The sequence below is a fragment of the Abramis brama genome (genome assembly GCF_963993115.1).
Source record: "Abramis brama genome assembly, chromosome: 15".
NCBI classification, from domain to species: domain Eukaryota; kingdom Metazoa; phylum Chordata; class Actinopteri; order Cypriniformes; family Leuciscidae; genus Abramis; species Abramis brama.
Window position 1 is genome coordinate 16,399,777 of NC_139977.1, and position 10,759 is coordinate 16,410,535.

General features: G+C 35.8%; 2 protein-coding genes across 2 annotated transcripts; both read right to left on the bottom strand.

The window, feature by feature from the left end:
• Nucleotides 1–369: 369 nt before the first annotated feature.
• Nucleotides 370–3,917, bottom strand: hbegfb (heparin-binding EGF-like growth factor b). The gene is made up of 6 exons (XM_084137996.1): nucleotides 3,696–3,917; nucleotides 3,119–3,337; nucleotides 2,428–2,617; nucleotides 1,760–1,915; nucleotides 1,576–1,664; nucleotides 370–1,247 (listed from the first exon to the last, which is right to left on the bottom strand). Exons 1-5 carry the CDS (start codon nucleotides 3,736–3,738, stop codon nucleotides 1,595–1,597), a joined length of 678 nt encoding a protein of 225 aa, XP_083994122.1. The 5' UTR covers nucleotides 3,739–3,917; the 3' UTR covers nucleotides 370–1,247; nucleotides 1,576–1,594.
• A 762-nt stretch (nucleotides 3,918–4,679) lies between these two features.
• Nucleotides 4,680–10,625, bottom strand: hnrnph1l (heterogeneous nuclear ribonucleoprotein H1, like). Its single transcript, XM_084136688.1, has 11 exons — nucleotides 10,521–10,625; nucleotides 9,947–10,054; nucleotides 9,706–9,861; nucleotides 9,319–9,462; nucleotides 8,753–8,891; nucleotides 6,308–6,489; nucleotides 6,104–6,213; nucleotides 5,862–5,997; nucleotides 5,677–5,760; nucleotides 5,353–5,451; nucleotides 4,680–5,260 (listed from the first exon to the last, which is right to left on the bottom strand). Exons 2-11 carry the CDS (start codon nucleotides 10,029–10,031, stop codon nucleotides 5,172–5,174), a joined length of 1,224 nt encoding a protein of 407 aa, XP_083992814.1. The 5' UTR covers nucleotides 10,032–10,054; nucleotides 10,521–10,625; the 3' UTR covers nucleotides 4,680–5,171.
• Between the last annotated feature and the right edge of the window lie 134 nt (nucleotides 10,626–10,759).

Consider the following 10,759-nt stretch of genomic DNA (forward strand, 5'->3'; position numbering starts at 1 on the left):
GCTTCTTCTGCCGTGTGGGATTTAAACTACAGTGAACCAACTTCAGGCTTTGGACTTGAGCATACTAAACAAAATGAGTATATCAGATGTATACATATAACATTTATTCTTTACTCACCCCGGTGACCCCTCAATAATATAACCTTTCAACATGTACATAACCAACATATCCCTACTCAAATATATATATATATATATATATATATATATATATTGCACAAGTTTACAAATATGTATATATATATATATATATATATATATATATATATATATATATATATATATATATTGCACAAGTTTACAAATATGCTGCCAGACCTGCATCTTTCCCAGTTTCCAATATAAACACTAAAAACATGATCACAGACTCACAATGTGACAATAATTGTTTATTAAAGTCAAACAACAGTAATATCATTGATGGAAAATGTTTGGTTATCATTGATTGAAATTAGTCAATTAAATTGTGTTATTTTGTTACACATAGTACTTCAAAAAATGCTTTGATTAAAATTCTCAATTTTATTTCACTTAATTTAAGCTACACTTTCTCAGTAATACAGATACAAGACCTACAGAGCCCTGCCTCTGACAATCCTCCTCCATTTTTTGAGCTCTGTAAATCAGTTTTTCACAGTTTAGCAGTAATATTATTGAAACCTTATTGGAGGGTCTTCCATATATGATTGTAAAGTCTGTGATGCAACTTCAGTCCTATTAGAACATTATTTGATTGTATCTATCGATAATAAATATCCATACAATAAAAACACATTTACAAAACTTACAGTGCATTCAGTACACAAAATCGTTACGTATCAAAATAAATACTAACATATTATAAATAAATAATTACAAATGCTTTGTGGCGTTTCTGACAGTACTATAGATTCAGAATGATGGGATAAACCAGAAACGCCCATTTTAAAAATAAATAAATAAGCAACGAATAAAAAAGCAACTTGATTGATGTTGCAATACATTCATCCGGTTAAGTCCTCTCTGTATGTTCTCCAGGTGGAAGAACATTGTTCTGTACAAGGAAGCAGTGTTCAAAACGTCCTTCATCCCAATGTAGACAGCCACCATAATTGCAGGACATCAGGTATGTAGGATCCATTTGAAAGGAGAGAAAGAATTTTTGAAAAGTAATGATAACCACTGGAAAAATGTAGAAATGATGCCCCTGCTCCTCAGCCATAATGCCATCTATCCATGGGTCATGTGTTGTTTTGACTTTCTTCATCCTGTAAAACAACAATCAATATTATTAAAAATATTATATAAAGAATTATAATGTGTATATATATATATATATATATATGTGTGTGTGTGTGTGTGTGTGTGTATATATATGTACGCACACACATATGTATATAATATATATAAATATAATATAAATACACATATTACATAAACACAAACTTTTATGTTAGATGCGATTAATCGATTTGCCAGCACTAATAAATATATATATATATATATATATATATGTATGTATATATGTATATATGTATATATATATACATTTAACAAATAATAGACAAATTTGAGCATTCATTGAGAACTATTTACCTTTCTTTCCTCATCACTACTATATTGACATTGCCTCAAGTTTGACCTTTTCTTCACTTTCTGCATCAGCGTCATCTTTTTTGTGGTACCTGTAAGAACAGAATGTTGAATATCTTAGGAAGTTTGTAAAACATTAACAGTTTAATGATTGAGAATAATACAAAGCTGATTCATGGTGACATACCTTAGTGCCAGCAGAATAGCAATGATTGCGAGACACATGAGGGACAGAACCACTGCTACGACAGCTAGAGCTGTGGTCCTGCTGTAACGCTGTTCCACCTTAGCTGATGGTAGGGTGAATAAATGACATCTCTCCCCTGAGTAACCTGCTTCACATCTGGAAGAAAGATCATTCAAAAGTTCAAAATCAGTGCAACTGCAGAGAGATCAGTTCATTTAGATTCAGTTCCTATTCTAGAAAAGCAATAATTATGTTGTCTATTATTGTTCTACTTAATTTTGTGCTATTCTGATCTACTGTTGAAACTGTATCTTGTATAATTGCTGGTTTCTTATGATTAACTGCATGTCTTTTAATCGTTCCTCATTTGTAAGGTGCTTTGGATAAAAAGTGTCTGCTAAATTAATAAATGTAAATGTCAAGCCTTTGCTAAACAACTATTTTACATTTACGCATTTGGCAGACGCTTTTATTCAAAGCGACGGTACACATTTTACATTCTTATCAGTTCTTGCTTTCCCTGGGAATCAAACCCACGACATTGGCGTTGCATGACAACGCTCTACTGTTTGAGCTACAGGAAAGCCAACTATCAAGTGGAACGACAAATTTATTTATTTTTATCAACAAAAGGTGGAAAAAGAACAAACGCACTGCATGAAACTCACACACAAGAATGAATGTGCAACTCCTTCAGATGCTGACACACTCCATGAATGCAGAAATCTTTGTATTCCCCGAGGCAGGGGTTCTTCTTTCTCCCCTTGCCTTTTCCTTTGCCCCTCCTTTTTCCTTTTCTTGTCTTCTTCTCAGCTGTGGGCATCACCGACGGATGTTTGGGTTTGGTGGAAAATGCCACTGTTGAGCAAGAAAGGACAGTGATGTCAGTCTGTGATGATCTAATATTTAATAACAGGCCTTACACACTCATTGAATAAAAATGTTACATGCATTTCCTGCAGAAGTACACAACACTTAGTTTTCTTTTATAATAAAATATGTCATCATATTTTATATGATTTGTTAATACAATTTAACAGAAGTGCCCATACTGTCATTCTAAAATCTGCCTTTTTATTTATTTATTTTGTTGAGTACTTGTTGTGTAAAATGGTGTTTATTGTAATTCATAAGATATTGGTATCAGCTTTGGGCATTAAAAACATATTAGTTGACCACTTAAAATAGTGCTGGCAAATCGATTAATCGTGATTAATCGCATCTAACATAAAAGTTTGTGTTAAATATCATATATGTATATGCGTAAGTTATATGCGATTTATCACGATTGATCAATTTGACAGCACTAACTTTAAAAATAAAATAAAAAATACATTCAGTAAAAAGAAGCAACTCTACCTTTTGGCACGTAAAGGTCACCGTCATAATCTCCAGAGAGATAATCATCGTCATAATTTTCATCATATTCTTCATCACGATACACATTTGTCTCATTGTGGACCTGGTGGCCTGTTGTGTTTGTTTTCTCTAGAGTGTGAAAGAGATTGACCACTGTTGTTCTGGGTTTGCCACTCTCATACCTGTCCACAGAGGCGCCACTGCACACCTTGAGTAACACTGGAACAGAACAAGACACTTTTTATATATCTAAAACACATATTTTGTGTATCTTAGTAGATACAGTAAATATGCAGAAGATAAACACAATGGCAATAAAGCTGGTGGTGATTACATACAGTGTAAAATGTAAAATGTTAAATAAATCACGAATAAATAGGGAACAAAACCAGTAATGTGTCCAAAGTGGTTAGATTAACACTGAAGCAAGAAATCATTATTTTAAAAGTAAAAAATTGCACTCGTAGGCCTACTCCTATAAGAACCCCATACCAAGTGCCAAATATTGGGCAGGTCCGCGTGAAAGTTATAACAGCATAGGCTATTTGATTAAAAAGCCATTGTTTTAAACACTCACCGAGACAATAGGAGAGAACGATCAAAATCCACAACTTTTCCATATTCCTTTTAAGTACAATCTGAGATATTGGAAGATCAGAAGTTGGTCTCACTGAACCTCCGTGCCTCCAGCACCGACCGCGACCTGCACGCAAATGCGCGTGCTGGGGACTGTGTCAAAAGGCTCGTGCTGCGAGCTGGAATCAAGAGCGCGCGCCGATGGTTATATAGACCTACGAGTACGACGAGTCGACGACACACATTTCCTATGAATCACTGTGTCCAGCCACACCTAATCAATCATAAAGCCAACGCTTATATTGAGGTAGATTGATTCATAATTTGTCAAGTTGTTAATATGAGGGGATAAGTAGTGTTACTGATGTTGTATTGTCCAGTAGGCTAGTTAATAATAAATACATTTTTATATGGTTGCTAGGTGAAGATGGTTGACCTACTATCATGTTCCAAAACCATAATAAACTTAAACTGTTATGACCAACTCGTTGCTGGTCCACAGGTTTGGAACTGCTATACGTGCTTAAACTGAAATTTTCCAGGGAACCAATATAGTCTAATATTTGTAAAATATATGGTCAAGACGCTTCAAAATGTTATAAAGTTTTCTATCTGTGCGCCAATGATTTGTTTTTAGAAAAATATCAGAGGTTAAAAAGTTTAAAGGCAGAGTTAAAAAAGGTCTAAACTGACTACTTTTAAACATGCATTTGCGTATTTTTTTCATGTTCATGATTAAGTTTATTAAATTATTTTAATTAACCTCAGTGGGATCACTGGCACCACCTTGTGCTCAAAAATAATCGGACAAAATGCAAACATAAATCTTATTATAGATTCAAACACTTTTATAGTCATGAGGTGCCTAAAAAAAAAACAAAAAAACAAAAACAAATCTAAAATCTACTAATTTGGTTAGTCTTTAAAATATAGTTTATTGTTGGACCTTTACTTTAAGACAAAATAATGTGCATGAAGCAGAGAATACATTTGTGAATGTTTATTTACCATACATATGAGAAGTCAAAGACAGACCAATAGATGCAATTGCGACATCTACAATAATGAAAATTAAAATATTCATGTTGTGAAGTAGCCAGACAAGAAAAGAAAAACATTTTCCAGTTTTTAAAAAAATCAATTTCAACAAAGTTCTTTCCGCATTATAAAAAGTGGAGTTGCAGCACCTCATGCCATGCGAGGCTGGTGTTCTACAGTCTCTGAAGTGAACCATATGTATGGAGGATATTTACAAGCATTACTGGACAATCGCCACGGCTTGAGCTCAACGGCTGACCCTTCAACTCAGGAATTGCAGGAAATATAATACGGATTCCAACGTTGAGGTTCAGAGTGCAGGTGGGCAAGGAGTGAATCTGATTCTTCCCATAGTCGTCATCACAAAGAACAAAAAAAAACAGACGGCCTCAGCAGAATCGAGACAAACCGACACTAAAATATATTATTTTAGGTGCATCTACATGCCCCAGCCTCCTCCCATGCCATTCATGCCGACTGAGCCACGGCTGCCGCCATAATAACTGTTGTTCATTCCACCCTGGCTATCTGTTGAGGTACAGGAATACAAATGTGAGAACCAGGTAAGTGTGCAAAATTAGAAAATATACATTAAATGATAGTACAAAGTTAAAACGCACTGTAGTCATTGTAGCCTCCCATGCTAGACTGGTTGCTGTACCCTCCAGTGTATCCTCCACTCATCTGCTGCCCTCCATGCCCATAAGAAGACTGGTTTCCTAGAAAGAACAAATATTACACTGTTATAATATTATAATACAAATGTTATACATATTTAATAAGCACTAGTTAAGTCTCAACCTCATGTCAGCTGCTTCATCTGTACAACCATTAAAAGAGTTTAGAAATAGAAAAGACATGACTGTTGCATGCTGTTCTATTATGATATTAATATCACAGCAAGTTGCTCTTTATATAAAAAGCTAGTTGAACTAATAACTTACCCATTCCGCTCATCATCTGCCCTCCGTAGCTCCCATTACTGCCTCCTGCTGTTGAGTTTAAGAATAACTCAACATAACGGTGTTCTGAAAACAAAGAGATTTAAACAGACATTTAAGATTTGAATATAAAATTCCCACATTTAACATCAATAACACAAAAACAAGTCAGAATACACCTAACTTACGCATGTTTGCCTTGTCCTTTGACATTGCAGCTACTGCATCTTCATGTGTCGCAAATTCCACATCAGCCTCACCGGTTACTCGCCCATCTGGACCAACCTCAATGTGCACACGCACCGGGTTCAGAGGAGAGAAAAACTGCACAGAAAAAGTGTATTTAACACCCAATTATTATACATTTACAAATGAAACGTAATGTTCATATAAGTCATAAGATCAAGCAAATCAAACAGTGGCAACTTACATTGTAGATGTCAGGTTCTGTTGCCCTGTAAGGGAGTCCCCTCATATGAACACAATGCCCTGTGGTACTCTGAAAATTACCACCATCACCATAACGCCCATCTGACACTCCTATTTAAAAAAAAAAATTATAATAAAAATACACTAAGCAAGTATGTGCTAAAGCACAAAAATGTGGCACATCTTCTAAAGAAGCTGGTCTCACCTCCACCGTATCCGCCACGTCGCACCCGGTCAAAGGATCCCCCGCGACTCATGCCATTGTAGCCCCGGCCTCCTCCGCTGGGTCGGTCGTAAGGCCCAGGTCTCTGCATGCCCATGCCTTTACGCGGGGGCTCGTAATGTGTCCGCACTTCAGCTCGGCTGCTCTTAAAGATCTCAATATACCTACAAACATACAGATGAGCACTAAGGTGCAATGCATGAACTCATCACAAAACACTCCTGTTCAGGAGTTAAATGGATTGCAAAAAAAATAAAACAAACAAGTGGACCTTCACCTGCTCAACATGTATAATATCCATGCATTTGAGAGCTCAATAACAAGTTTTCTTGATACCATCCATTTCACAGAATTGTCTCAATTTCTAGATTTATAAAAGAAAATTGGGCCCTTTTTATTTTATATATACATTTTTAAATATACCCAGTGCTGGGTAGTAACAGTTTATGTTATCAGATTAAAATAAATAAATACTTGATTAGATGATTACTTAATATTTACAAAATGGCAGTCAATTCGTAACTCATTTTCTCTCACCAATTCCTTTTTTTCCTTTTCAATTTTCCTTTCTAAAACTGCAGATTGCTTGTCTATAAATATTTTGACTAAAATCTTCCAGTTTTATGGTATTGCATGAGTCAGAGGCCACATAGCATCTTTTTTTTTAATATTTTTTCTTTTTTGTGTTTTATTTTGATATTTTTATGGCTTAATTTTTACCTTTTCATCAACTTACAAACCATCTGCAGTTCCTTCACAAACTCCAGTTTGGAAAACACTGACGTAATGTTTAATGCACTTTATGTTGTTGATGAATTTTAAACAATTTTTGTTTCGTTCTCTTTGAAAATGTATATCACTATGGTACAGGATAATCCTATTCAAATCAATGTAATATAAATATGGAAGCAAAATGTTTTTTTTGTTTTTTTTAAGAGTTAGAGACATTTCATATTACAATTCCGAGCTTACGGCTGCACAATAAATATCACTTTAGCATCGATATCACGATGTGCGAATCGGGAAGTCTCACATTGCAGGATGTGCGTGATTCTCGGATTAGCTAAAGATTAACCATCACAGAGTGAAAGCTTATCACTTGCACACGTTTTACATTATTATAGCACACATGCAAAATTATGTCAAAATGCCCATCTCTGTGAGTATCCTCATAAACACAGTCACTTATGGCTTACGTGAATATAAATAATTGAGAAAGAAAAGGGATGCGTGTCAGTATATTGGATCGTGACAGCAGCCTAATATTCCTGCTGCTGTCTGTGTTGTTAATCAAACAACAAAATACAAAGTGAAAATCACTTATTGTAGCTTTAACAAATAATAATTATATTTAATTTACTCAGTGAAGACTATGAAGTGTTATTTTACATTTGATTATTCAATTTCTGTACCTGAAAACGGTTAAGACTTACCTGAAAAACAGAGAGCACTGCTTATTTAATTTGAATCTTTGTTCTATTATATTTATCTATGCTTGCAATTTGTTATTTTCTATGCAGATTCACTCCCCTACAAAATCACCCAATCATTCTAGAATTATTAATTATTTCGAAATGGAGGTTAAGTCATCTGGTGAAATTGTTTTCAACATATATTGCAGAAAAACTTTTGTTTTCTTCCAATTGTGCAGCCCTTTCCAAGTTATATCTCCCAATTCTGAGTTTATAATTTGCAATTTTGACTTTTTATTTCTCGCAATTCTGAGTCTACATATAAACAGAATTCTGGGATATAAAAAAGATTGCAATTAACCTTTTCTTTTTTTATTCTCTGGCAGAAGCAAGCTTCAGTAGTTGAGTTAGGTAAAAAAGTAATGAAAAAGTAGAACAACCTAAAATGTGTAATGTAACCGATCATGTCACTAACTGCAATTTTCATATAATTTGAATTCAGTAATGGACTACAATTTGTAAGTAATCTACCCAGCACTGACTATACTTATAATAATACTTTTCTGTATCCCAAAATTGCAGAATTCTAAGTATTAAACAACGTTAAATTTTGCTGTGCCGTTCATGCACTAAACTCTAACGCTTACTTCAGTATGACAGTAAATAGAGACCCATTACAGGATCCAGTCTAAAATGGTATTCAAACTGGCTGCTGCAAGGCACACGTTTGTGTGCTTAAGAATTAGAAAATCCCATGATGTTCAAGTGCACCATTGCTATGCATTCAGCCTTTTTGAATCCAGACATTTTCTTTCAGCATTGATGACTTCTCACAAATAAACACATAAGAAAACAAAACAGTAGCACTCCATCAAGGCCCTGCGAGCCCTCTGGTAAAGACGTTTGCATGTCCGTGTGGCGTGTGTAAGTTCATGTTGCATACCACTTTAAATGTTTACTATAGTAGTGTTTACCACATGAAAAACAGCTTAACCATCCAACCATCCATCCCCACCTGTGCCCTATTCTTTCCTTGTGTTTCTTTAGAGCCTTTTCAGCTATATCCTGTGAAGCAAACTGCACGAAGGCCTCCCCCGTACTCCTCCCCTGGAAGTCCACCGGCAATGTTATCCCATTTGGCACGATTTCCAACCCTTCAACCCAAGGACAGATAACCCCAACGGGGACATATTAAATAAATCCACATGCCCATTTACAAGTGTTGCTTTGTTCTTTTCTTGAATTAAAATAAAAAAACATAAAACAAAAAGGCATATTGCAATGAATCCTACTGGGAGAGTTCCACCACTTGGGAACATGGCCTACAAGAAGGCAAGCGTTCCACTAACTTGGCTTAGACTTGATAAAGTGGCCATCCCAAGAGTTGGTAGCTAAAAAGGTAATATCCCTAATGGAGCAGAATAATTTGGAACAACAATGCTGGATTAACTAACGAAATCAATGTACCAAATTATTCTAGCAACCATGGGAATGGTCAAATTCACCTCAATGAGGACTACGCTTGGCCATTACCTCTCCCGATGACTATGTGAAGGGCTGCAGGAAAGAGTTTGAATATACCTGAGAAAAACTGCACAATCTCTTCCTTGCTACATCCAAAAGGAAGGCCGCGCAATCTGACCAGTCCATCTCCCTCCGTTTCTGGACAGTTCGGACCAGTGTGCTTCATAACCCAGTCCATTTCCACATTGTTTGATTTGAATACTGAGAAAAAGAGCATAAAGAGGACAAGAACAGTAAATTTGTAAAATATTACAATTTAAAATAACTGTTTTTGATATATTTTAGTTATAATTTCTCTGATGGCAAAGCTGAATTTATCATCAGCATTACTCCAGTCTTCAGTGTCACATGATCAACAAGAGACATTTTCATTACATCCCTAGTACAGACCCAAACTTTTGAATGATAGCATACACACAATTCTACAGACTCTGAATTTCATACCTTCCACATATCGATGCCCCATTGATTCTCTGTCTTTTTTGACTGCCATTTTCAGGTCTTCCTCTGACTCCAGCTCCACAAACGCTTCTCCACTCGGTCTGCCTTCTCTTGTGTATGTGAAATGAATGGCTGTTCCATTGCTGGCAATTTTGCAGCCTGAAAACAAGTTTTAACTTTCTGTTAACTTTTAAGCAATAATAAGGGTATTATGAGGATCAGTATGAAGACTCCACATTCTTACCTGAAAAAAACCGGGAAACTTCTTCTACAGAGCACGACCAAGGTAAACCTCGAACACGGACGACAAATCCTTCATCATCGGCCATGATAACAATTAATGTGTTTTAAGCTAGAGAAACACATAGATTAGTAAACAATGGAAAGAAAAATGTTCACTGCTCAAGCATTACTACTGAAGAAGACAAATAAAACACTCTAGCTGCTAGTCAGTGACTGAAATGAAACAGAAACTTCAAGCACACGGAGTATTTATAGCCTTTACAATTGTGGCGTCCACACCACTTCAAGCTTTAGTGGAAGCTGGCTCGGGAGCCGCTTTAAATGTTACATCATTTAAATTCCTGACTGCTAGTGTTTACAATGGAAAAAAACAGCGTCTACCGACTCTCTTGTGGAGGCGCATTAGGACAGATAAACGGCTAGTAGCGAAACAAAGAGCGCATGTAGGCCTTCAAAGGCCGGCAGCTTCACATCAAACACTCCTTTAACGCAAACAGGAATTAAACCTGTAAAACAACGTTTAAACGGTGCGTTGCGAACTCGATTTTTCTGAAAAAGAATAATGGAACTGATACCTTGGTATAATTGATATTTTCTCCGCTCGGCGTGGTCACGTTTAAACGTTTCTCCGATTCTCATTCAGCGCAGGTTCATTACAACTTCCGGTGAGTGTCCACGCCCACTTCCGCATTCGGAACCAACGTGTTGCTTCTAGTTGCTAAACCCGGAATTTATTTTGCTTATTATTATTTTATTTATTTATTTTTATATCATTGTTGTTAGGTTATTACTACTGCGTATATGTTTTTATACT